Source organism: Meles meles, chromosome 17 (assembly GCF_922984935.1).
Source record: "Meles meles chromosome 17, mMelMel3.1 paternal haplotype, whole genome shotgun sequence".
Lineage (NCBI taxonomy): Eukaryota > Metazoa > Chordata > Mammalia > Carnivora > Mustelidae > Meles > Meles meles.
The window spans coordinates 1,971,625-1,998,248 of NC_060082.1; the positions used below are offsets into that span (position 1 = coordinate 1,971,625).

General features: G+C 63.3%; 1 protein-coding gene and 2 long non-coding RNA genes across 5 annotated transcripts in view; 1 reads left to right on the plus strand and 2 right to left on the minus strand.

The window, feature by feature from the left end:
• Positions 1-18,288, minus strand: part of MEF2D (myocyte enhancer factor 2D) — a 30,430-nt gene extending 12,142 nt beyond the window's left edge. The window contains exons 1-4 of one of the 3 annotated variants that reach the window (XM_045982169.1): positions 17,403-18,288; positions 2,091-2,281; positions 1,312-1,515; positions 12-149 (exon numbers count right to left, since the gene is read on the minus strand). In XM_045982169.1, the coding sequence (XP_045838125.1) occupies positions 12-149; positions 1,312-1,515; positions 2,091-2,144 (396 nt within the window). In that variant the 5' untranslated portion in view covers positions 2,145-2,281; positions 17,403-18,288. Of the gene's footprint in view, positions 1-11; positions 150-1,311; positions 1,516-2,090; positions 2,282-4,659; positions 5,269-17,402 lie in introns of those variants that run through there. The other 2 variants (XM_045982171.1, XM_045982170.1) reach the window with 2 other exon arrangements.
• A 2,757-nt stretch (positions 18,289-21,045) lies between these two features.
• On the minus strand, positions 21,046-23,701 carry LOC123927397. The gene is made up of 2 exons (XR_006815456.1): positions 23,438-23,701; positions 21,046-22,218 (listed from the first exon to the last, which is right to left on the minus strand). It is a non-coding gene; the product is annotated as an uncharacterized LOC123927397 (long non-coding RNA).
• LOC123927396 lies at positions 21,055-26,624 on the plus strand. The gene is made up of 3 exons (XR_006815455.1): positions 21,055-22,123; positions 25,542-25,703; positions 26,009-26,624. It is a non-coding gene; the product is annotated as an uncharacterized LOC123927396 (long non-coding RNA).

Sequence of the window (26,624 nt, forward strand, 5' to 3'; positions counted from 1 at the left end):
GTGGGGCTCACCCCGTAGCGCCGGAAGAGCCCGTCCAGCTCCTCGCTGGCGCGCCGGTACTTGTCCTCCAGCAGGGGGCTCTGCTCCAGCGAGTCCTCCCCGTCGGGCTCGGGGCTGTCGCAGCCGTTGAAGCCTTTCTTCCTCAGGGTCTGCAACCGCACAGCGCGTCAGCGGCCTCGGGGGCGGGGCGGGGTCCCGGGCGGCCTCCGGCCTTCTCCCCACCCCCGGCCTCCGGGTCCCCAGCATCTCCCGGCCACCCCCTGCCCCTCCTTGCGGCACCGCGGGGACACACGCTGGGTTGGGTGGGGGGACAACCGCGGGCGGCGCAGACCCCTGCTTCCCAGGTGACAGGTGGGGCGGGGCCCTGGGGGGATGGGCTGGGGGCTGATGCGGGGGGCGGGGGGCCAGCCCCTGCCTGACCAGCCCCAGCACCCAGAAAAGCAGCCCCGCTCACAGGAAGAGGGGGAGAGACGCAGAGACAGAGACAGAGGAAGAGGCCCGAGGAAGCGGCGCACGTGGAGCCCCTGCTGGGTGACGCCCCACACGCTGTCCTTGCCAGGGGCCCTCGCCATGTCGGGGACCGCCTGGTAGGTGAGGAGCAGACCCCAAAGTTCCCTCTTCCTGCTCTAAACACCTTCACAGACGCTCGTCTGTCTTCAGTGGATAACGAACGTACGTGCTCCGTTCTAGTCGCGAGTCATCTGTTCTCTCTACTACAGAACTAAGGTAACTTCCTCCACATCTTGGAGGTCACGCGGGAGGCCAAGCCTGTGGCTTCCCGGGCACCCGCCTCGCTGGCACAAGTTCTGTTCCCTGAAAGCACGCACACCCCGTGGGAGAAGCAGGAACTGGGCTCTGGGCTGTCTCGCTGAAGTCCCACCACACCCTTCCAAGCTCGCCCCGGCCCTGTTTCGTGGAGGTGGGCACCACGGCCCAAGGACACATGGCCAGGAAAGGCCACCACTGGATTCCAAGGCCTGTGTCCTCCGACAGCCTGCAATGTGGCTTGTTCTGAAACAGAAGACTGAGCCCCAGGGACCCACCGAGGGACAGAGGCAGAGTGGGAGAGCTGGAAACAGAGGAAGAGAGACAGAGACAGATGCAGGAACAGACCAACGATGGACAAGGAGAGAAAAAGACAGAGAGGACCAGAGGGAAGACCGAGCAGAGGGACGTCCTGCCGGCCTCACAAGCATGAGCGGAGACGCAGCGGGCCGGGCGGGCAGCAGGCCGGGGTGCACACCGGGCCAGGTGGGCAGCCCGCCCGCCTCCTCGGTCCGGGCGCGGGACCGTGCGCGCCCGCGGGCCCACCTCGATGATGTCAGCGTTGGTGCGGCTCTCGTGCGGCTCGTTGTACTCGGTGTACTTGAGCAGGACCTTGTCCATGTCGGTGCTGGCGTACTGGAACAGCTTGTTGGAGTGGTTGAAGATGATGAGCGCGATCTCGCAGTCACAGAGCACGCTCAGCTCGTACGCCTTCTTCATCAGCCCGAATTTACGCTTCGTGAATGTCACCTGCGGGCAGGGGCAGGGCCGGCGGGGGGCTCTCAGGAAAAGCCTGCTTCGGAGCCCCTGGCCTGGGGGCGGGGGGCCAGGCCAGCACCTTCCAGCCACAGTACGGCCACAGCGCAGCCCAGAGCTGCCTCCCGGAAGGGAGAGAATCTGGAGGGACAGAGCTCCACACCCCCGTGCCAGGGGCTGTGAGTGGGTCAGGGAAGGAAGACCGGAGGGCTTCCCAGATCCTCCCCTGGTGTAGGAAGAGGGGGAGAATTAATCTTGGGGAACAGGGTGTGCCTGGGCATGGCCTGAAGCTGGCGCATGGTCCCTGGGTGGGGTGGGTGGGGGGTACTGGGGGGGACACCCAGGTCCCCTCTTACAGCAGCACATAAGCCTTGGAGTTCTGAGATCCAGGGTTCCGAGACCTGCAGGGAGCTGGGGTTCCTCTCCTCCCAATTCAGTCCTTCCCCTTCCATAATAGCCTCCAGAGGCCCCCTCCTCCAGGAAGCCCTCTTGGACTAGCAGGAGGGAGCGGAGGCAGAGGCCAGCTCCCTGCCCTCACCCACTCTACGTGGCTCCGATACCCCCCTCACCTGTCGGTTCCGCTCATCAGTGATTCGCTGGATCTGAATCTTTTTCCTCCCCATCTTCTCCGGGATCCTCAGTGCTAGGGAGGAGAGGGGATCGCTGGGTGGCGGGTCTCGGCGCGCCTCACACTGTGCTCATGAACAGCCTGGGATCAGGGCTCAGTTCATGGTCTGCAGGACAGCTTCTGCACAGCGTCCTGGGAGGGGAGGGGAGGGGAGGGTCATGAGAGGACGGTCAGCCCCTGGCTAGCACCAGCACGCAGGCCAGGCTCACCGCACCCCTGGAGAGGCTGGCGGCATCCACCCCATCCTCGAGATGGGGACATGGGGGTGACCTGAGGCAGCAGCAGGCGCTTACACCCAGGGCCCAGGCCCCAGACCAGGCTCTTTCCACACCAACGCTGCTGCTCTCGGGTTCCAGATCACACACAGTTGGCTTCCAAGGGTCTGGGTCCTGGAAAACGCCCCCAGCCCTCTCCTCTGCCCAGAACCACACCCCCCAGCCCTCTCCTCTGTCCAGAACCCGCCTGGAGTAGAGACAGCAGGCCTAGAGGGGCACTGCCGTTCGCGGCACCGGCGCAGAGAGCACCCACCAGAGCCACGCACGGCTAACCCCGGTGCCAAGACAGGCGCACTCTGTGGCCCCGGCCCCTGCCCTGGGTCAAGCACACAGAGCAGTCCGGAGCCTGGGGGCCCAGGGTGGGGCTGGGGCTGCAGAACCCTCTCGCCCTCCCTCCCTCCCTCCCTCCCTCGAGGCTGCTCCACACCCGCATCCCATATCCTCCCTGGGCCTCTGCCTCAAAGTTCTGCTTCAAGAGCCTCTTCTGCTGCTTAAAATAAACTGACACACACCAGCCCACCCGCCGCAGCAGAGTCTGTAAGCTTTCTCCGCGCGGGGGTCCACGGCGATCCACAACTATTTTGGGCCCCGTGGGCCATTCAGGTCTGCACAACACGTAAGCACAGACGGGCTACGGAGCTCAGGGACAACAACGGGCACAGGGGCAGCTGCGGCCCGAGGGCACAGCCTGCAGACGCCCGCTCTGGGGAACCACGCTGTGTCTAGGACCCGAGTCCAGTCTGGGCTCCAGCCCTTCCCAGACTCGCCCCCCCGAAGCACAGCTCAAGGAGGGAGCGTGGTGTACACCGAGGCTGCTGGCCTCCAGGCACGGGCAGACGCCCCCCATCTCCCCCATCTATAAACCCTCAGGCTCGGCAGCCAGCTGGGCCACTCCAGGACGGACCAGTGCGTGCGGAGGGAAGCCCAGGCTGACCCAGGAAGTGCCCGCGCTCAGGTGTGGGCGGTGCCCAGACAGGCTGGGTGAGCCCTCAGGGACTGGACGACCGGGGGTGGGATGGAGGCACCATGAGCCCATGGCCCCTTGGGCTCTGTGAATGCGGAGAATCAGAGGTGGAGCCTTCCGGCAGAAGGGCCAGACAGAAGGGCAGCGAGCAGGAGATCCAGGCTTTCCAAAGCCACTCTGGGTCTAGGGAAGAGCCTGGGCCATGGAGGTTCAGCCTGTCCCTCCGGGGACCCCCAACCACAGAGCTCTAGGCAGAGACCCTACAGCACAGTCCAGCAGGTGGGCTCTCACTGCCCCCAACCTGAGCAGAGAGGACAGGCACACCTGTCGTTTGGGACCCCCTCCCCGGCCCCCACTCTCAGGGACTGCTGAGTCTTCCCTGAGTCTTTCCAGCCGCACCCAGCCACGGCGCCCAAGGTCCCACAGTAGATGGCGGAGCTCAGCCTTGGCGGCTCGGCCAAGGAGGGCAGGGGAGAGCGAGGGGAGGCAGGGAATCTGTGGACTTGGGAGGAACCAGGAACACCCCTTCCCATCCGTTCCTGTCCCTAGGACTGGCCCTCGGGCTCTCCCTAGCCCAGCTGGAGAGTTTCTGCTCTGTCCCGAGACCTCAGGCAACAACCCGGCTCCTGCACAACCAGGGGATCCTCCATGACCCCCTCCCCGACAGGGGTCCCGAACCTCCTCCTCTCTCCCTTGTTCGCCGGGTCCTCCTTGGGTCCTGGGTCCCCTGCTGTCCCCGCGGGACAACGCCCACACAGCCCCCACAGCCGAGTGGCCCAGCAGCCACCCCACTCCTTGCCTATGGCCCCGTCTCTGCCAAAGACCCGCGTGGAAGGTCCCAGCCCAAGATCTCAGCCCCCAACCCCCCCCCCCAGCTTCCCAGTGCAACCCCAAAGCTGAGTTTCTCAGAGCCGCGGGACTCTGGGCTCCCGGGGAGGGTGGAGGGGGGCGCGGAGAACAAGGGAGCCACGACGATGGCGTTTTCTTGGAAAGCCTGGCCTGGCCTCGTGTAGAGGGTTTCACGGCCACCCTCCCACGCTCAGGGCACCCACCATCCCTCCGCCACCCAGTCTCCCAGCTCCCTCTCGCCACCTTTTGTGCAGAAGCAAATTCTTGCTGGGATGTGGCCTCTTATCAGCTTCGGGCCAGTTCTCTCTCTTCCTCCAAGTGGGGAGAGAGCCTCTCTGTGCGCCTGTGACCCCTACAAAGTCATTCCTGCCGTCTGACCTCGTTCCCTCGGCTCTCAGGGTCCCTGCCCTTCTAGCACTTACCACCACCGCACACTGGCTATATCCCCGCGCTTCCATTCCATGCCCGGCTCCCCAGGAGCTCGAGCTCGAGCAGGAGCCACGTCCGCCCTTTTCGCCACTCTACCCCCCCATAAGGAGGAGCTCAGGAAGGCTCTGCTCAAACGAGGGACGGTCTCCCTTGCGACCCTGTGAGAAGGCCTTCCTGTGGTCTAACTCCGGTCGGTCCCGCTGCAGGACCCACAGCCTCTCACTGTGCCCCTGAACTTGTACGTTTGCACACCACCGGCCCTCCGAGCGTGCCCGCCTCTCCGGGCCGGGCCTCAGCCCTCCCCATCCTCGGGCTGCCTGGTGCAGAGGGTGAGACTCTGAAGTCTGCGGAGCAGCCCCGAGCACATGGAGATGGAGAGGATGGGGTTGCTTAGGCAACTGTCGCCTGGCAACCGGCTCCCTGGCTGATCTCCTACACCACCCCCCCACCCCCGCTTCATGCTGGGGGAGCTGGGATGCAAGAGGGATCGGGGCTGAGACAGCGAAGCCACAGAGGACCCCCGCCCCAAGCATCCTCTGACCAGAGTGGAGTCGGGGACAAAAAGACCAGGCCCAGTCCATCCCCTCTCTGCCAGGGGAGCCCCTAACTCCACGCTTCCTGGGCCACCCGCCCACTGCTGCTCCTGTCCCTGTGCCTGCCACGCCAGAGGACGAGGTGCCCCTGCCCTGGGCAGTCCTTCCTCCCATCTGCCCAGGAGCCCCCCACGGAGCGGGCTGAGTCTGTAGTAACCTCCTCCCCCTCCACCATGCTGCGGCTCCACAGGGCCCAGAGTCTGAGCGCCCCGGGGCCAGAACACGAATTCACCCGTGACTTTGGAAGGAGGGTGGCTGCGGCCTGGGTGGGTGCCGAGGACCCTACATTGACCCCATCAGGGTGAAGGAGGCCCGTCCCGCCCTGCTTCCCGCGCATCAATTAGGAAGGTCCCAGTGAACACCTGGGCTGCCCCAGGGAGCCTGACAGCCTAAACCGCCGCCAGGAGCCGGAGGCCCGAACATCTGTCTTCCCGTGGCACCTCTGCTCCCTGGCCTGGCCTGCCCCACTCTGCCTCTTCTTCCCGGCTCTCTCCTCCTCCTCTAGGAAGCCCTCCCAGCCCAGACTGTTGGCTGTCTCTCCTGGAGCCCAGGGCTGGAGGGGGCTGAGCAAGCCTCTGTGGACACGGGGTCGGGGGGTTGGCTATGCAGCTCTGCTGGCCCCAGGGCCCGCCTGACCTCAGGACCCGGCTACGGCTCCCTGGGCTGGTGGCATCTGCGTCACCAAAAGCAGCCCCTGGAAGGCTCTGGCAGCTTCTGCTTCTCCCACTCAAGGCAGGGCGGCAGGACAGAGCCGGGCAGCCTGGGCCTCCTGGGGGCGGGGAGTGGGGCCAGAGCCAGCGCGGGGGAGGGGGACAGCGGCTGGGCCAGCCCAGGAGGCAGGCACAGACCCACCTTCTTCAGGGAAAGGCCCGGCAGAGCAGCCCCAGCGAGAACAGGGAGGACCGGGGCTGGGAAGGCTCATCCGACACCACCCTCGCTGGGGACCCCCAGGGCCACCTGTCCAAGCTGGGATCGAGGCCCAACACGAAGTGGGTTCTATTTACATGCAAATGAGGTGCAAACAATATGCAAAGTGCACCCTAAAGGGGGTCTCAGGCTGGAGGGGCCGCGGGAGGACACACAGGCTGGGCCTCCCCCAGTTTAACACCTCTTGGTACCTGAGCAATATTCAAACCATTCTCGGGTTTCAGAATGATGCGATCTCAGTTCCTGTGTGAGGGGGGCCTGGGGCCAGTGCGGAGAGTGCAGGGGGCGGCCGGGGCACCTCCTGGACCTGCTGCCGCAGCCCAGCTGCCCTTCCTGGGGGCGCCTGACACGTCCTCCAGCTCCTCTCTCCTCCCTCCCCACGGCCCCCCCACACCCCCTGGTGCCCCGGGGCCCAGCAGCCCCCAGGAACCCGAGGGCATCTGATTCCAGAGCGGCCCCACTAGGGCAGGCCCAACGCAGCAGGGGCGCAGAGAGGCTGAGCAGCAGCACCGGTCACGGAGCACTGGGCTCGCACCCACTCCCCGCGCACCAGGCTGGCCCTCCGTGCCTTCCTCTCCTTCCTCTCCGGCTGATCCGGCTGCAGGCAGGACAGGAGGGAAGGCAGGAGGCGCTGGAGACAGCTGTCATCCCTCCTACCGCCCCTGCCCCGTGGCTGGGCTGCAGGGCATGAAATAAGCAGCAGGCGCGGGGGGAGGGGTGACAATCCAATCCACCTGTCACCCCCACAGTCAGGCGGCCTCGAGCAGCCTGCTCACTAACGGGGGAGGAGGCGTGGTGAGGCAGACACAGAGGAGGGCGGCAGAGGGGGACAGACGCCCAGACCGGCGAGAAAGAGAGGCCGAGAGGCCGAGAGGGAGGCCGAGGGTGGGGTGAGGCCGAGACAAGAGGAGGAGAGGTGGTGGGGACAAGGCTGAGAGGCAGCTCAGCTGCACCCCAAAGCTGGGCTGGGGGCACAACCGGACAGGATGCCAGGCCTGCCCTCTGGATCCCCGCCGTACGGCCAAGACGGAGCAGGGGAGGGCAGGTCCCACCGAGGCCGAGGGCATCCGGGCTCCTGAGGGCAGGCAGGCCCCCATAGTCGGCAGAGGGGAGCCCAGGAGCCCCCTCAGCCCTGAGCCACCCCAGGGCTCCCAGCCCTCCTGGCCTGTACCCGCAGAGCGGAGACACAGGGAAGCTCGCTCCGCAAGAGCGGGGTGGGCAGGGGAACCCCAGCACAAACAGGGCCCAGGGAGAGGGTGCCGGGGTTCCCAGGCCTGGGGTGCACACGGGGGGGGGGCCTTCCTTCGCCATCTCTGAGGTCCTGGGAAGTGGGGGCAGTGCCCCTCACCACCACCAGCCGGCCGCTTCTCATGCCCCCAGCCTGCTCCCCCCTCCATGCTGTTCCACCCGCTTCATTCACCCCACAGTTCCAGGGTCCGCTTTCCACGGCGCAGGCAAGCCCCAGCCCCATCCTCCTCCCCTCCAAGTGCCATTTGGCAGGCTCCCTTCCCAAACCCCTGGTTCCCACCATCTTCCCCTCCCTCGGGAACTCCCCTCCCCCAGCCCAGCAGCCTCAGGGTTGGGCAGGGGCTATTTTTAGCCTGGGCACTGAGCTAATTTTAACTCACCGACAGGGACCTGGGGGCGGGCTGGCGGGCTGGGGGGAGGGGGAGGACCAGCCCAGGCATAGCTGGACCCAGAACAGGGTGGTCTCAGGTCCCAGGTGCCCTAGGAAGGCGAGTGGCGGCAAGCACTGCAGCCTCGGCTGAAGGGGCTGGAGCGGCCCTGCCAGACGGAGCGGCCCCGTGGCCAGCGCGCGGGGCACCGCCCTGCAGCCTCCACTGACACCTCTCCCGAGCCCCACCCCAGGCTTCCCGCAGGGCGAATCCCTGGGATGGGGTCATCCTGTTCTCTGCCCAGGAGACGCCTCTCCAGGGAGGGTCTATCTCCTGAGCCTCCCCCCTTCCCCGCCCCAGCCTGTCCTTCCCGTAGTCTAGCTGCCATCCTTCCTGCAGCGGCGGACAGTGTCCAGTGCTCCACGGTGGCAGCGGCCAGTCCCCAGGCTGCAGCACCGCCCACCGCAGCTCTGGCTGTCCCCTGGGGGCCTGGGGGCTGGCTGCTGGGAACCACCCTTCACCCTAAATCCTCCCCACTTTCTGGAGCCACCGGGCCTGATCTCAGGAACAATCTGGGGGTGGCAGGAGGTGGAACCCCAGCAGAAAAGGGGCGGCTGTGGCTGAGCAACAGGCAGCCCAGGGAAGCGTGGGGTCTCTCGGCAGGGGTTCCGGAGGCCTGGGTTCTAGCCCTCGCTCTGGCCCTCAGTGACTGTGTGGCCTTAAGTCACTGCCTGCCCCCCGCCACGTTTTACCCCACTGGTCAGCACAACGGGTGGGTGGAGGGGAGAGGGTACCTGAGCGCCCTTCCAGCCACACCATTTGGCTCCCATGCTCCTCAGACAGGCCCCAAAGGAAGGGAGGTCGGGGTGCGATCGGCCTGGCTGGCCCACTGTCCTCCAGTCAGGGGGCAGGGCAGCGTGGGGGCCACAAGACAGGAGGGACGGGGCCGATACAGGCGCGAGCTGCTTTCTGAACCCGCGTGTTGCTAGCAAGGGGCTGACAGAGGCTCGTGGCCAGCAAGGGCGGCACCAGGGGGAGAGGCGGCCCACCCGGGCCCTGGCCGCAGAGTCGCAGCCTCCCCAACTCCAACACCTGGAAAGCCTATCAGACCCAGGGCTTGGGTAGTCACTGCCTCCCCGAGGTCACGGTCATGGTCATTAGTGGGGCTGGTTCTGGAACCCAAGCCTGAGCCTGGCTTCACGCTCTACCCGGCAGCGGGATCACACTGACTCACCACCGCTCATTTGCATGGGGATTTGCATAGTGTCTCTGACCTTATTCCATCAGGGCTCAACTTCCCATTCCAGGAACTGGGCCGCCCCCACCCAGGACACCTGGGCCCTCGGGATGGAGCTGGGCACAGTGGCCAGAAGGCATCCCCGAACCCAGAGAGAGCAGCTGTGGTAGGAGCTCTCGGTCCCCCTGAACGGGGCTGGGGTGTGACCCTGAGACAGAGGGACCGCAGTAGAGACTCACTGAGCTTCATGAGGGCTCCACAGCCGCCCGGGGGTGCCCAGGACAAATACCCCACCCACCCCGTAGTGCCCAGGCTGGGGCAGGAGGAGGATGGGCCGTCTGTCCTTTACTTCCGCCTCCAGCCTCATTTCTGAAACCCACTTCCAAGCTTCCAAATGAGAGGGGACGGCCTCGTGCAGGCCAGACAAACGCTAGGCTCAGGGAGGGCTTCCCAGGGCGGCCGCTTTGGCCTCAGAGTCGTCTCTGCGACTCAAATTCGCTTTGTTAGAAGTCACCCAACCAAGCAGGGGCAGCTGGAACTGTCTCGGAGAGCGCTGAGGCCCCAGCAAGACCCTCTAGCCAACGGGGGCTGGAGGGCAACCCGTCCGCAGGCTGCCTCAAGGAGGGCTCGTCCGCCTGTCCAGTTAGAGCCCCGACCCTCGTGGCCCTGCCCTTGCCCGGGGGTCCTCTCTCCCCAGAAGGCCTTCCTGCCGTCCGGCCTCCATCCCTCCCACCGTGGCCGGCCCTTCCACGCAGGCCACGGAGATGAGAGTGGTGGCCGGGGCCCCGGGCCATCTGAAGCGGTTGGGACGGTTAGTGTGACGCCTTCCACCTCCCCACTCGACTTCCCTCTGGGGTCTCAGGAGACAGAAGTGAAAGTGGCAGCTGGGGCCTTGGGGGCGGGTCGGCCAGAGAGCCGTTGGGTGAGCGTGAGCAGGCGCCACCAGGGCCGCCTGGACGGCCGCGGCGAGCGGGTGGACTGATGGTTAGAGCCAGGGAGGGACTTCCCATGGCAGCGAGGGCACAGGGCGACTGTGGAGTGCAGGGTCTCGAGTGAGAGGGAGACAGTGGAGGACAGGACAGTGGGCAGTCTCAGAAGGATGCTCTTTAGGGGGGTGCCAAGACCCTCCCTTCCCAGGCACAGGGCCGGGCAGGGCAGCTCTGGCCGAGGCAGGTGGCGGGGTCCGGGCCCTGACTGCTGGACCAGCAGGCGGAGGAGAAAGGACACAAGGCTCGAGGCCCGGGCCCTCACAGGGGGCAGCACCTGTCCTGACAAAAGGGAAGCCGGTGGGTCAGGCTGCGAGTGAGTGTCCCTCTACCGCCACAGACGGGCCCAAAAGAGGCCAATCCAATCAGAGACACAAATCCTCCTAGAGACAGCACGACCTCAGGGAGCCACGGAGGACTTAAAGGGGCCGCTCAGGGCGGTGGCTGGGTCTCCTCCCGCGGAAGGACAGTCCTCTAAGCCCTGGCGGGGGCGGGCGGGAAGACGGCTGCGGCTGCGTGGGCCTGCCGGGGCGGCCAGCCAGGCCGCTCTTACGGGATTAGCTCCTGCTTGCAGGAAAGGAGCCAGGTGAGGCTAAGATGCCCAGTCGGAGGGAGGGGGCCCAGGCGGCTGGGGGTAGCGCCTCACAGCGACACAAACGCCTGCGCCCGATGCCACGCACAGCCCCTTTCCAAGACTGACGGTGTGTGGACCCCTGGGCGACCCCTGCCTGTCACCCAGCTTCTCTGCCTGCGACCCGGCACCCCCATCCCAATCCAAGCGGGGAGTCCCGCCGGCTCTCCACTCCTCATCCTTCTGCCACACTTTATGCCCAGCCCCCTCCCCCGGCCATGCCCCAAGGAGCAGGGGAGGGGGCCATCCCCTCACCCCCACCCCCTGGCTGACAGGTGGGAGAAACAAGAGGGAGCAGCTGGGCCAGGACACCTGTCCCCACCCGGTCAGTCTGGGCCCCACGGGCCTGCCCTGGGGGGTGCACAGGGGAGTCACCAGAGAAGCGAGCAGCTGTGGGGGCTGGAGGAGAGGGGCTCAAAGGTCAAGCCCCCGTTTCAGGCTCGGCCCTTCCTCCATGGCCATCCCAGCCTCTGCCCCTTGCGGGACACAGCACATGCGCACGCTTTAAGGAGAGACACTGGAAATCTGAGGTCGTCTGTGCTATCCCCCCACCTCCATGTGAGGTGGCTCCATCCAACAGGAGCCTGGAGCGGAAGACTCCAGAACCAACAGACCCTCCCCTCCCCTCCAGCCCCACCCACGGTCTCCTCTGGAGCGGAAGACTCCAGAACCAACAGACCCTCCCCTCCCCTCCAGCCCCACCCACGGTCTCCTCCGGAGGTTTGGGGATGAGCTCTCCCGACTCTCCAACCCTCGGCCCCAAGCGTCTGCTGGTGGGGGCAGGGTGGGAAGTCGGGCGAGTAAGGAAGCCGCCGCCAGGGATCTGCGAAGACTCCCGGGAAGGTGGAGGTGGAGGGAAGGCTCGGAGGCAGGGAGACAGCTGGCTGGGGAGGCAGGGGTGGGCTTGGCGTCCCCAACCTGTCACCGCGTGAGATGGAGCCCCAGGCCTGGAGGCCCGCGCAGGGCCCGCTCAGGCAGCGCCCACACCCCCGGTCCCAGCCAGGCCACCCCACCGTCCGGGGGGCTGCCCAAGCCAGCAAGTCCCGGGTCGGGCTGGCGTCGGGGTCTAGAAGAAAGGAGGCACCCACTTTCCAAGCACTGGCTCTTGAGGGCCCCACATGTCCCCCACGGACCCTCCCTCCTTTCCCAGGGGAAGCGGCTCTTTCCGTCACCAGTGATGAGGGGCAGAGGTGGGTTTCCTGCATGATGGGGGCTTCCCTCCCCCGGGAGTCCCAGCAGTTCCTTCCGGGACAGAGTCCCAAACTTCTGGGCCTGGGCAGGCTCCTGTCAGCCAGGCCTCTCGCCTTCAGACCAGCCCGAGTTCCTGCGGCCCGTCTTCCCACGCCGGCGGCTCATGACACCATGCTCGAGCGGGTACTAGTAGGCGTCCTTCAGTCCCTTTTCTGGGGGCCTTCTGCCATGGCGCGCCGTCAGGCAAAGACACCTTCTCGGGAAACCAAAGCGACATCTCCCTCAGCTTCCACCAAACCTCAGCCTCCACCCCGGGGCCGGGGGCTCCCAGGAGCATCCAGGGGCTCACCCTTCCCTTAATGTGCCGTCCTGTGCTCCTCCCCGGTCTTCCCAGGCCCCCTGCAGGCCAGGACCCTTCCCTTAACCTCAGACAAGGCCCCTAACTCCTCACTGGGGAAGAGGCACCTTCCCAGTCCAGCTGGCTCCTGTGGCATGGGGGCAAGAGCGTGGAGCAGACGACCTCTGCCTCGGTTCCCCAGTGATAAAGAACAGTTATGCCAGGAAAGCAATGAGTCTCCGTGCGCCTGCATGCCCAGCACAGAGTGTGGCCCACGGGACAGCGTGACCAGCGCTCCCTGCCTCCAGTCCCCAGGGATCTCAGGAGTCTCCGAGTCAGGTCTCCAAAGGAAGAGAGCATGGGATAGGCTGGCGGGGAAGGTCCCTTGATCAGAGGACAAAAACATCTCCTTTTCTATATGCTTCCCTGGTCTGCCCAGCTCCCTGGGGAGTGGCCAGAGCACCCAGCCAGAGGCACCAAGCCAAGGTCAGTGACCAGGCCTAGAGCCCAGAGCCTCCTGGGAGGGTGAGTTTAAATGAGTAAATATGGTCCCGCCTGGGTGTGGCCAGCAGCAAGCAAGCTGAGCTCGGGACAAGCCCCTCCCCTCGAAGCCTTCCGCAGAGGGAGAGCGCTCCCACAGCAGGCACAGCCACCTCCCCACCCCTGCCGACTGGGGGGGGGGTGTCCGTGCAGAGTCAGGGAGCACATCCGCCAGGTATGCGCGGAGGCCAGGACCAGACAAAAACATGGCGAGGCTCCCCGAAAGGGGAGGTGGTGGCCACAGGCTCAGGAAAAGGAAAAATCAGCTGCCTTGGGGACCCCCCCACCCCGGCCAGGGATCTACCCCGCAGTGCCCAAGGGCTCAGATGCAACCTTGACACATGGGGGTGGCCTTGCTCATCAGAGGAGTGGGGAGGGAGACAGAGCCTGGCACGAACCACCAGGTCTCCCAGGTGCTCTGATGGCCTCGGGGCTGGTGCGGCTCACGTTCACCTGGAAAGCTGCCTTAGCCCAGGGCACGTGGGCCGCGTGGGGGTGCGGGGGGCAGAGGCCGTGTGAGCCAGGGCCGTGGGGAGGGGCAGTGATGGGAGTCAGCTAGGGCTCCTCAACTGGCAAGCCCGGCCCCAGGGCTGCCCATCTGCGGTCTAAGCCCAGTCCCTCCTGCTCTAGGGAGCCCTCCCTCTGCCAAGTCCTTGCGGGCCTCTGCCTCCTCACACCTGGTCCCCCCCCATCCACGGCCTCCAGTCCCTTAATCATCTTCCCGCTCACGGGCCCAGCTGCTCAGTGGGTGTCTACACACCCCTGGGTGTGAGCTCGCACACCTTCACGCACGCCCTTGTGTGTGATCTCGCGCACCTTCACGCACGCCCGTGTGTGTGATCTCACACCCTCCCGCACGCCTGTGTGTGTGATCCCGCACCCTCCCGCACGCCCGTGTGTGCGCTTGCACACCTTCGCGCACGCCCGTGTTTATGAGCTCCCACACCTTCACGCACGCCTGTGTGTGATCTCGCGCACCTTCACGCACGCCTGTGTGTGCGCTTGCACACCTTCGCGCACGCCCGTGTGTGAGCTCGCACACCTTCATACCATGTGCCCCGAAATGCTGGGAACCTGCCAGGTGCATCTGGGCACAGCGGTCTGCACAAGGACCCCCCCCAACCAGCACCCCTTGATGGGCTCCTGGCAAGGGGGCAGGAGAGAAAATACCCAGCCCCAGGCCACTGTCCGAGCCCTTCAGAAAGCAGAGCCCCGGAGAGCGGCGGGGGAAGAAAGCACCTTTAGGGCTCCCTGTTTCCCAGACCGAGGGAGGGCCACCGCTGTCCCCGCAGCAAGCACCCCGGTAAGTTCTTCCCGAAGTTGGAGCGCCAGGCCGCTTGCTGCAGTGGTGGGCGGGCAGCCCGGCACCAACCAGAAGCCGGCAAGGTGTCCAGCTTCCCACACAGAGCTCCAAGCACCTCGCACCTCCCCTCCCACCATGAGTAAGTCACCAAACTGGGACAGAAGGACAGACGGTTGGCCGGACTCCGGCCCCATGACTGGCTCATAAAAGCCACCAGCAATGACAGTGATGCCGAGGCGATGCGGGCTCCCCCCGCCACCCCCTTTGCTCTGTAACAAGTGGGATAATTGCCTCAAACTGGGGGGCCTCAGGAAGCCCGGAGAGTCCCAGCCTGGTCCCTCAGGGTGGGCAGAGCCCCCCGCCGCAGAGCACCATGACCCAGAACCCGACCCCTGACGACAGACCCGAGGCCCACGTCCGACTCCCATACCCACTGCGGACACCGAACGTAGCCGGGCCAGCCTCTCTGACCTGCCCCCCACCCAGCCCTCTTCTCCAGGAAGGCCACCACCTTCTGGGTGACAAGGGCAGAGAAGCAGGCTCTGAATGGTACAACCAGGGCGCTGCTGGAGCCTCCGTGCATCCCGGACTCCTCCTGCTCCCACAGAGGCAGAGAAATGGGCGGCAAAGGGGGCAGAGTGTCCGACTCAGGGCCCCCCCACGCCGGGCCAGGGCAAGCACCGAGATCCTGGACCCGGTGCCAGCCAGGGAGGGCAGCGGCCCAGGGGGCGGGGGGAGAAGGTTAGCAAGACGAGCAGAAGGCCAGGCCCCTCTGGGGGCCCAAGGGCGAGGGGCGCCCACAGCAGAGACTGAGGAGGAGGAGGGTGGGAGGGGCTAGGTCGCAATCTGTGAGGGTCTAACCTAAGGCCTCCTCCTCCCTGGGCCCCAATGGAGCCGGGGGCCTCCCCCAGCCTCCCTGCTACTGGCACTCCAGACCCCCCGGCCCCCGCCAGGGACTTTACCCTCCACCTTCTTTCCTCATTGCACCTCCCAGGAAAGACCAAGAAAGATAATAAAAAAAAAGAAAGAAAGAAAGAAAGAAAAAAAAAAAACACCCTGCTGGAGAAAGATTATATAACAGCAGCCAGAAAGACTATCCTATCTCCGGGTCTGTGAGAAGAGCCTAGAGCCAAGCGGGGCAGAGCCGGGAAGCCCAGGGCCCTCCAGCCCAGGAGCAGCAGGCCCAGAGCAGGGGGGACAATGGGCAGTAGGTCAGAGCCGCCATTCCTGGTCCTCCACCACTCGGTTCCAGGCAGTGGGTACAGGAGACTGAAGCCCCAGCCTCTCACGCCCATCCCCCAGCACACAGGTCCGGATGCTCTCTCTGCCTGGGTCCTGCTGCTCCCCTGGACCTGGACTCCACGAGCAAGGACTGTGTCTTCCCTCTCCTTGTCACTCCCTACTGTGGAGCCACGCCTGGAAGACTGGCGCTTAGACTAAAGACCGGACACAGACCTGCTGTGTGATTTCAGGTACATGGCTCAACATCTCTGGTCCCTAGAGGAACACGAGCGAAAACCTTTTCCCAGAGAAACCAGAGACCCCCCACTTACGCACATTCACGAACACACCTGCGCACACACCCAGGTACATAAGCACATACAAGTATGCTGGGAGGCAGGGAGCTACGACAAAGAGAATAGGACTATTGAGACCCAACAGCCCAAATGCCCATCCTAGGGCAAACTAGGAAAGAGCCGTACGTGGGCCCGAGTGTTCCCCAATCACCCGACATAAATGGGTCTTCAGCCACCCTCGCTGGGATCCCACCCCACCCCCACCTCCTGCCCAACACACTGGGAAACCACAGGAAGGAAATTCATTCCCAGGCAGGCCGTGGGAGCTGGGACAGCCAGGCTAAGTCCTGGGGCGGGTGTGACCCAGCGGCCACAGGCGGGCTGGACATCTGTGAACACTGACATGTGCCTCTTCAATGCTCTCCTTGGCTCCCAAGACTTCCCTGTTGGGGGTTTGAAGCCGAGGGGGAGGTGGACAGCTCCCTAACTTCAAAACACCCAATCTAGAGCTGGCCTGGGCTCCCCTCCTATCTCGAGGCCAGAGCAGCCCAAGGTCACCGCCCCAGACGGCAAACTTCCCATAGTCCAGGCCGGCCCTTGAACTGCCTGGGAGACCCGAGGAGGGGGTGGGGGAGGGGTGGGTGAGGACCACCCCCAAACCAAAGAAACTAGGCCAATAAGGAGACCTCAAAAAGGGGACTTGGCACAGGGTAGGGGGGCAGAGGACCACCCACGGCAGCCTCCCCCAAACTCCCAACAATGCCCTGTTTAAGAGGAGGTACAGAGAGCCTCCCACTTAGAAGGACAAACCTGGGATAACCTAGTCAGCGGTTCCGAGGGTGCCCACACCCAGGAGCCCTCCCGACGCGGGGACAGACCTACAGAGGCTGTCCAGAGGTCGGCTTGAACCACTAAGGAGAAGGGGCCCTTTCTCCCATTCCCCCTGAGACCCAAATCTGACGGCAGGGGGCTGCCACAGGGCAAGACACAAGACTCATCCTGGTCTCCTTGAAAGCCCCCCAACACTCCCTCGACCCCCACTCCCAGACCAGTTCAGCCTGCCATTGGTGAAAAGAGAGACTAGAGAACTCTTGCCCAGATGTTGAACAGCTGCAAACTTCTGGCCAGGGTTTCTCCAACTGGGGCTGCTGACAAACCAGATCGGGGGTCTCGGAGTGGGGGTGGGAGGTCCCAAGAAAGGGTCGAGCGCGCCCACCTCCGTGGTGACTCGGCGTCCCAAGTCCACAGGCACCCGGCAATCCCCGGCCGGGACACACACACACACTCACACACCCCGACCCACCACCCCGGTGTCATCTGAACAACGTCCCCCCTCCCTCCCCCGCTTCCCAAACAGCTGCGGCTCCCCCCGCCCCCACCCTCCCGCCGCCCTCCCAGGCCCCCTTCTGCACCATTTCGGGCCAAGGAGGAGTGAACAGGCGGCGCGAGCAGGGAGAGGGAGGGAGGGCCGGCTGTTAAAATGTCAGTCGCTCCCGGCTGTCACCGGAGACCCCCTCTGAGGATGGCGCCCCTGCCCAGCCCGCTCGCTGGCCGTCGTAACCCCGACACCCACAGACGGGCGCGCCCCCACGCGCAGGTCCCCACCCGACCCCGGCACGCAGGGAGTCAGAGCCCCTGCACTTGTCCCCCGCCGAGTCCCCGACACAAACAAGCAGCCCCCCACGTAGTGCCCCGCCGCCGCCGCACGGAAACAGCCGGCTCCGCGAGTTCCTCCCACCCGGGGCCACCCCAGCCCACCCTCAGGGGGACGGTCCAGACCACCCTCCACCCCAACCCCAGGACGGGGTGGGGGAGGGGGCCTCTTAAAGCGGCAGGCGCATTATTTTTCCCTACTCACCGGCCCCGCTGGGGGAAAGGGGTGTCACGGCTGGGAGGGGTGGCCCTCGCCCCCGGTCCGGGGGATCTTCAACGCGGGGCAGCCGCAGCTCCGGGCGGGGGGGAGTAACAAATGAGGCCGGCGTCCGCGCGGGCCCTGGGCGGCGCCGGGGGGCCTGGGCCCCCGCCGTGGGCGCGGGGGCGGGCAGGCGCGCGGCGGGAAGGGGGGACCGGGGCCGAGCGCCCGAGCCGCCTCGGCGTTGTTGATATTTTGCTTCCTTCCTCCTTTCGGGCTCCAAAGGTAACTCCTCCAGCCCCCGGGAGTCGAGGCCGACGTAGGCACAGCTCAGCCTAGCTTGAGGGGTGGGGCCCGGGGGCTGATGGACAGGCAGGGGGGCCAATGGGAGGAGCCCGCGCCGGCGGGGCGGGGCCGGAGGGGGCGGGCCTGGCCGCGGCCCCGCCTCGCGCCTCCCGCGGCCGGCCGGGCGGGCCGGGCGCCCCACCCACCGCCCTCCAGGCTAGGCTGCGGCGCCGGGAGCGGCGGATCCCTCCGCGGGCCGGGAGGGGAGGGGAAGGGAGGGGGGCCGGGCCGGCGGCGCGGGGAGGCGAGGCGGGCGGCCGGCGGAGGGACGGCCCGCGCGAGGTGCCCCTCGGCGCTGCTGCCCCCGTGCGCTCGCCGCGGTCCTCCCCGGGGGCTGGGCGGCCGCCGCGCACTGGCGCACGCGAGCGCGCCCCGTCGACCCCCGAGCCCCGGGAGAGTTGGCGGTGGCAGTCGAAGTAGGCAGATTCAGGGCAGACGCTACATGGCGACCAGGCTCCGTCTCCCCCACTTAGGGCGCGCCGCAGCCCGCTGGAGAGGAGCGCGTTCCCGGCCGCGGGTTACCTGGGGAGCTCGCTCGCTCCTACCTGTGCCGGCCCTCCCCTCCCGGGCCGGCTCGGCAGACGCCCAGCGATTTAAAGCGACAGCTCATGGTTCTGGGGTGACCTAATCCCCAGTGCCTGCGGCCCCAAAGCACTTACAGCCGAGGGGGGCAATTTAAAGGGGCGGGACCTTAATTTCCCCCAGCACAGGAAACGCCCAAAAGCATCTTATTAAAGAAGCCGTAGTAGCTCTTAAAAAAAAATTTTTTTTTTAATTAAAAAATCCCTAGTTGCCCTGGGGCGTGGTGACTCTTGACGTGCCCTACCACAGGCATGCCGGGCCATGCCTACCCACCGGCCCCTCGGACTTCTTCTCCAGCATCCCTGTTACCTCCAAATCCTGCTGCACTCGACCAGGTGCTTGAGGAAATGATGGAATGCAGCTTCGATCTCTAAGAACCTTGCAGAACAGAAGGGTACTCAGTTCTCCACATACCCTGATTGCTATCTGGCCGGGTCTGATTTACTGAACAAAGACTAGATTCTAGGTTAAGTGCTGAGTTAAGATCTGCGTGAAGACACTAATAAGCACAGGGAAGCAGCAAGTCATGGTGATTAAAAGCATCAACATCGGAGTAGCCAAGCCTTCTTGGTTCAAGTCCCCATTCCACCACATATTACCTGTGAACACACGGACTTTATTTAACTTCCCTGGATCTCATGATCCTCTTGGGTGAAATGAAGATGGAGATAATAGTACCCAAGCTCATAGATTTGGTGTGAAAACAATTCGTTTATGCAGGTACATTGCTTAAAACAGTGTCTCATGCTACGTTATAATAACTTAAGGGCTGGACTGTCACAAACCCTTTGGGCCCATTATCCCATACACACCTCAAAGCAGGCAAGATCAGTGGAACTGCTTTGCCAGTAGTTTGGAGGCTTATCTTGTATGTCTTAAACCGGGAAGCCAGCAGGCTCCGATTGCCTTGGCCTCAGTTCCCAACCCTTCCACCTGGCTGCTCCTTCAGGAAACCTGATTTAAACAGTGTCCCGCTTTGTCCCCAAATGTAGCTTCTCAGTTCCACGTCAGACCTGGGAGATGAGGCCCCAGCACCAGAAAATCTGTCTCCCCTGCCAGGCAGGGCTAGCTTGCCCCCAACTCCTCAGGGCAAGCAAGGGGAGCCCATCTGCCCTGTCCCCGAGGACCGTGAGAAGAACAGAGGCTTGTGCCATGGCTGGGGCTGGGGCAGTAGCAAGATGGGAAAGTGCCCCCCCTCGAGTGGGGAACCTCCCCTCACTTGTGGCCTCTATTTTTAGTGCTTCCCCAGGCTCTTGCTGGAGAAACCGTTTAGTCATCAGGGTGTTTATTTTCCGGCTGTTTCCGACGTCGGGAAAGCAGAATGTTGAGACTGGAGAGACAGGGCTGCTGGAAAAGACTTCTTAGGAACAGGCCTGGGAACGCAGCCTTCAGACCCATGGGTCCCAAGATCTCGGAGGGAAAAACCAAAGTGGGCACGGGGCAGCGAAGCCCCCAGGGGACCAAGAAAGATGGGTTCTCAGCCTGCCTGCAGTTTTGAGGCTCTCCAAGCCAAAGACCCCTAGAACCCTAGCTCCCTTTGAAGGATTCTCTCCAAGAACATAAGTAGCCCCAGAACAAATCGTTCCCTATGTCTGATTTCCAGAGGACCCCCCCCCAACCTCTGATAGATCTGAGCGGTGAGCCTCCCGCCAACCACAGCTCCAGCCAATCTCAAGCCAGAGGCACGCTTGCTGGGGCTGTGATTGGCTGGCTCGTCCTCCCTGCCTTGGAATGTTGGGTCCTTAACAAAGGAATGAGGAAGGAAGGTGAGTCACCTGGGAGGGTGTTAAAGGGCCAGAAGAAGGAGAGAGAAAGGAGGCGAGGGAAGAGTTGAGTGACGGAGATGGAGTAGGGACCTTGAGATGCTGAATGATAATTCACCAGAGGAGAACAGAGGAGGAGAGAGTCGCAGAGGCTGACATTACAAGCAAGATCGAATTTACACGTATTTGTATTTGTGGAGAGAACTTCATGGAAAGGAAAAACAGCAAATATGAGGTCTTGATTTCCGTGGAGGGCTGAGAGAGGCTCTAGGGAGTAACGTTGCTGGGAGTTAGATTATAGTAAAGACTTCCCGAAACTGACTCACACCATCTTCTCCTCCTTCTAGCCCCTGCACTACCAGAATCCTCTAGGGGGAAAACACCCTTGCAGCTCAGGTGCCTGGATTTCAGTTTTTCCTTCTGCCCCTCTGATTCCCACCCCATCTTTTGTCGAGAAACGTCATCTCACAGACCAAAGTTGCTATAAAATCCCCGAGAAGTCAGACAGGTACCCACCAAAGTCCTAAGAAGTGGGTAACTCCTCTGTCCAGTACCATCTTCCTAGTTCCAACAGCAAAGGGGGGCCAACAGCTCCCTACAGTCACATCTCCCCGAGCGCCCTGATCCGCCTTTACTTGGGAAGGTCTTCCTCATCCCCAAGTGCTTCTTCACTTCCTGCCTGCCGGTGGTCCAGCCTCTGCCTGGCTGCTCTGTTGGCCCCCCTGGACCATCCCCACCCCACCCCACTCCATCCATCCCATCCCTTCTACTGGGCTGAGTACTCTTCCTCCCAGTTTTTCAGGCTCTTCCCATGCCTTCCATCTTGCGTGTGGGGGAGGGCAGGGGCTGTCAGACCCCACGGTCTCACGGTGCGCTCGTGCATCACCCCCCACCCCTCTTTGCGTCCAGTCCCCTCCACTCCATGTGGCTGCCTCATCGGTACACACCAGACTGGACTAACATTTTTGGTTTCCAGTTTATTCTTCTTCACCAGATCGTGAGCCCCTGGAGGGCACCAGGTCCTGGAGGGCAGCAGTTCAACCAGCTTCGGGATTTCGGGGCCTTGCTGGGCCTGTCCTTAAAGGCACTCAGCAATGTCTGTTACAGGAATCCGTGCCTGTCCGTGTATCTTGGTGAACATTATAAAATCTGTCTTGTCGACCTCCTCTATTAGTCCATCGATAACTCTGTGCTAGCCAGGGATGGGGGGCTCTGGTCCAGACAAGTCCCTCTCTGGGCCAGGAATTGGGGGGGGCGGAGTTAAGCACAGGGTTGTCCGGGGTTGTGCTGGCAGAGGCGTGCTCCAAGCTGGGTGCCAGGGTGCCTGGGGCCAGGCCCGGGGCAAAGGGCAGAGGCTCTACCCTGGATTTGAAGGTGGGAGGAAACGGGGTGCCAAAGCCGGGTCCTCAGTCCGTGCCCCCCCTCAAGAGTTCGCTGCCCCAGGCTGGGCAGGATGTGGTGGCAGCTGCAAGAGGGTGGGCAGGATGTGGGGGTGGGGGCAGCTGAAACGAAGCCTGACATTCGCCTCCCCAGCTCCTCCCTCCTTCCCTCTCCCCCCCCATCCGCCCCCTCCAGGTCACGTGCTTCCAGCCCGGGCACCAACGGACTATTTCTCCCTTTCCGCGGAAGGACATAGTTGACATCGCAAACTCAAGTCACCTTCGGCTTCAGCTGTACCACGCCTTTTTCTTGCCCGGTAGCCCAGGACAGAAAGTTTGCCAGATACACATTTCTTTAGCGCGCTGACCACTGATTCGGGAGTGGCCCCTTTAAATGCAAATGAACCGCCTTCTCGCTCTCGCCCCCCCACCCCCATCCCAACTTCGCTCCTCGTGCCCAGACTCCGCCAGCTGCCATTGACGTCATGCGTGCGTCAGCGTCGCCAGCCCAACCAGACGGCACGTGGGGGGAAGAAGGTGGCCTTAAAGGGCCAGACGCCTTCGGCCTGCCGGGTGCTGTTCCGAGTTTGGCCTTGAGAAGGAGTGAGATGAGAGGTGGGGAAATCTGCTGCCACAGGAAGGGATGCAGGCAGGACAGGTAGGAGCTCGGCTCCTTCGCAGAGCAGGAGAGCTGGGCCTTTCCTCCAGGTTCCCCAGGAGTGCGGGGTTTGCGCCTGGGAGCGCAGAACAGCTCTGAGGGTAAAGGACGCTGGCATTTAAGACTTGCCCGGTTAGAACGCGAGCCCTTCCTTCCCCTCTGCCCCGCTCGCCCACAGTGCAAGGACTTCGTTCTTGGACTCAGATGCCGGTCCACTTGGTATCTCCGGCACCAAGTGGACAGGTGTCTGGTGATTGTAGAAGCCGCGGGATCCAGTGCAGAGCCGCCTCCTTCAGGAAGCTTTCCCTGACTGCCCCCCGTGGCAGGTTAGCATGTACTGGCAGAAAGATGGCCTCACCCTCGTGAACACGGGTGGCGTTTAAGGACCCTGCGTCTTCCTTCCATGCGTTAGGGACCACAGGGCACACAGACCTCAGAATCCCAGAGGCCTGGGTTCCATTCCATCTATACTGTTTTCTCGCTGAAGGATTTGGGACAAGTCTCTTCATCTTAGCTCTGCCTGGTGTCACATGGGGTTAATGCCGCCGGACCGTACACTGTGCTGATGATGGCGAGCCCCCAGAGCCCTCGTATGGGACCTGTCTCATGGAAGCACTCCAGCACTCCGCAGTGGGAGGGAGCAGCTTTCAGGACGCCCGTCTCCCCACTAAACTGCCCGCTTCTGGAGGGCAAGGTCCCTGCCATACTCATTTAGTCCCAGAACCAACACAGGGTGAGGCTCATAGTTAGTGGCTTTAAAATGCTTGTTAAATGAGTAAATACGAATGAATGAATGATTTCAGTATTTCCTGGAATCCGACCTCCAAACCCAGCCTCGAAGTGCTTGCCCCAAGGGGAAAAACTGTACAAATGCCCCCTCTGTGTCCCAGGTCTTTTTAGCTCCGTGGCAGAGCCTCAAGGTGGAGTTGGGATGAGGCCCTAGTCACTGTGGTTGAACCAAAAGTATTATGCAAGCAAGCCGCAAATGACTGGTCTGCCGGGGAGACCTGAGGGGGCCTCCCCACCTCTCCCCATCCCCAGCCCCGGTGCTAGGACCCTGACCCAGGAAACCCGGGCTGGGCTTCTGCCAGGGCCAGAGGCCCCTAAAAGGGAGCTGGAGGAGGAGAGCTTCCTGCCCCTTCAGGGCTCCTTAGCCCAGGCACGAGGCCGTCTTTGGCCTTTTCCTCTCCCGAGCCCAAGCTTATCCGGCCCCAGTCCCCCTGTCCTGCTCCGACCTCCCATCCCCCCACCCCAGCCTTCAGTTCCCCCCGAGTTCTAGTTGGGGAGGGGCAAGGGCACAAGACCTCCTACCACCTGGTTCCAGCTCGCTGGCCAGAGGGGCAGTGGCCGCCTCATCCCGGTTCAGCCTGTCTCGCAGTGGCTTATCGATCTGATTTTCAGTATCTGTCACCATCTCTGAAGGAGAAGGGCGGACAGGCAACAGAAGGAACTTCCTCCCCGGGGAGGAGCTGCGAGCTGGGGGCCCTGGGAGCCCTCTCCTTCCCTGCAGACCAGGGAAGAAGTGGGGAGCACGTCCTGGGCTTGAGCGCAGCCCTGTCAAGGCAGGACCCTGAGGGACACGGGTGGGTCCCCGCGAATCTCCCGGCAGCCTCGGTGCTGACTCCGCCCCCTGCAGGGGTAGGGCGCTGCCCAGGAGCACTCTGTTCCAGAAAACCCCAAAATAACCCAACTTTGCTGTCCAGCTGCTATTTCTGTCCATCTTGTTTAATTATTCAAACCCAAGCTGGGGAGTGAACTATAAAAAGCTCTCCGGCTCGGGGACCCAGGAGAGCAGCGGGGCTTGCCAGGTTGCGATCGCAGCAGAGCCCATGGTTAAGGGAGGTCACTCGGTGAGGCCTCCTGCCTCAGAGTTCCATCTGCTGTTTGCCGGCTTCCTCTGCTTGAAGGAGGACTCGGGGCCTCCCTCCCTGGGCCTCCCTCACGGCCTCCTCCCTGCACCCCTTCCCGCCTGCCCTGCCTGGGAGCTGGGCCCCGCCCGCCTCCCTTGACTCTGGAAGTGTTTGCCCTCAGCGGACCCTTTGCTGACTGCTTCCTAGTCCTGGTTCTTATCCCGCAGATCCTAGTATCAGACCCCAGCTTCCGGGACTTCGTGGGGGGGGGGCAGGAAGTGCAGGTAAAGAGGTCAAGCCAGGTGGACACAGACAGGAAGACGCTGTACCCTCCGAGGGTACCCTGTCTGCAGAGGCCGGGGGGCTTTTCTGGGTGAGGGGGGCTTTTCCTGACTGTCCCAGGGTCTGAGCCTCTGCAGGGGCTTCTTTTGGGGACTCTGATACTGTAGCTGAGGGGACAGAGGGAAGACAGCATGAAGGACTTTATTTTTCTGGGCCTGATGCTTTTCTGGTTGGCCACAAGTTCAGGGTCAGTTTCCACTGAAACTGAAGTCCAGGGCAGGTGAATGGGAAGCTGGGTCCTCTGGGGTGGGGGTGGGGGGCTGTTGTGTGACCCCCCCCCTCCCCAGCACAGGCCTTTCCCAGAAAGGGAACAACGGGGGTGAGGCCACAGTTGCTATGACAACTCCGGAGGGGGGGGGAATCGGTGCAGGTGACCGGCCTCTGAGCAGGAGCGGCCCAAGGAGAGGCTGGGGCAGCCTGGGAGACAGAGGCCAGCGGAGGTGGGGTCACAGGAGAACAAGGGCTTTGAGTCCCAAGAGAGGAAGAGATCACTTGGGCAGCCCCAGAGACCCGGGGCCATCAGCATCGGAGGGGAAAGCAGCAGGCCGGCAGACGCTGGGGCAGGACTTTCCAAGAGTCAGTGTGGGACCGCAGTGCGCGTGGAGGGCCCTGGGTTTCACTCGGCTCTCTGGGGGCTAGTTCCCGCACGTTCCTTGGCAGGGGCTCCCGTAAAGTCCAGGCGGCCCCCCACCCCCACTAGAGCTACAGGAGCGATGATGAGGGTAGGGGGAAGAGGCTGGCTGTTGCTAAGCAACCAGAGGTTGTGTACCTGGAGGGCATGGGAGGAGCGGGGGAGGCAGGGAGACAGGGAAGGAGCTGAGTGGACAGAGCTCAAGCCTCCCTCTCCCATCATCCTCATGCCAGTGGCACAGGAGGGATATACTCGTCACCCAGTAAGTGTGTTGTTGATGGGCGTGTACGAGTGCTGTCCTCCAGGATGCTGGGACCATGTAGCTCCCGTGGGACTATCCCTGAGGACAGGCAGGGCCGGGGAGGGGGAAGAAGGAAAGATACTTAAGCATCTTTTCCTGGTCATGGGAGGGGAGGGCTTGCCCTGCCCAAGTGAGGGTAGGGGCCCCTGTGGAGATGCAGGGACTCCAGGGGTCAGCTGGGTGGGTAGGGAGCCCGGTGGGAGAGGGGCTCCCCAGAGGAGAAGCTGCCTGTAAGTGGTCCGCGTGTTCTCAAGGCTGACGTATTTCTATAATGTTATTTTCTGTATATTTTAGGTGGTCCGGAGTCTCACAGAGGTCGTGTTCCCCACCCAGCTGTGTCTCTGCCAGGCTGAAGAAGACGCTCAGGCCGTCCGCAGTGTGGACACAGGCTGTCACCACTCCTGACCGGTGGCCCACATGGGCTTAGCTTCCAACCAGAGAGAGCAGCTACATGGGGTGAGCATTTGCGGCCCTATGACGGGGTCCTGGGGAAGTGGCCAGGGGCGGGCCCCACGCATGCTGACCATACTGGTTGGGAGCTCTTGGTGCCCATCCTGGGGTGGTCTCAACTTCTGTAGGGAACCTCTCCGGGAGGGCTGGGAAATTGCCAGCTGCCCATTGCCCACACCCCAGACTTGCCCCTAAGGGCTGTGTTGCTGGGAGGACACAGGGGCCTCCTGATAGCTGATCCAGGGAGAAAGAGAGAAAACGGAGGATAAAGGGTACGAGCCTGGCTTGTTTTCATCTCTGTGTCATGCCAGGCCCTCTGGAAGGCCCAAGACACACTCTTCTCATCATCCTACAATGAACAGCCCATCGGTCACAGAATTCTCGTCCTCCTCATACAGATGACGGAACAGAAGCTCAGAGAGGTTAAGGAGCATGTTCGTAGTCACACAGCAAGAAGGGGCTCTGGGTTTGAAGCCAGGCCTGTCTGTTGCCCCGTCAAGGGTCACAGGGACACTTGCCGGGCCCAGGAGTCCACATGGAAGGGAGGTATCTTCAGGGACCCTGTTTCAAGTGCTAATGAAGAAGAGAAGAGGGCCCTTAGAGCCCCGTGTGCTCACATAGCAGCCTCAGAGCTGCTCAGGCTTAGAGAGAGCCAGCGGAGAAGGCTGGATCCCGCAGACCTAAGATCCCATCCGATCCCATCCCAGCTCAGCCATTTCTTGCTGTGAGACCTTTAGCAAGCCACTGGCCCTCTCTGGTCCTGGCATTCTGCAGTGAGAGTGGAAAGCTAATACTCCTAGAATTTACGATAGAAAAGACAAACGATGAGGCAGCTGGGGGGCTCAGTCATAAAGTGTCTGCCTTCAGCTTAGGTCATGATCCCAGGGTCCTGGGATCCAGCCCCACTGTGGGAAACCTGCTTCTTTC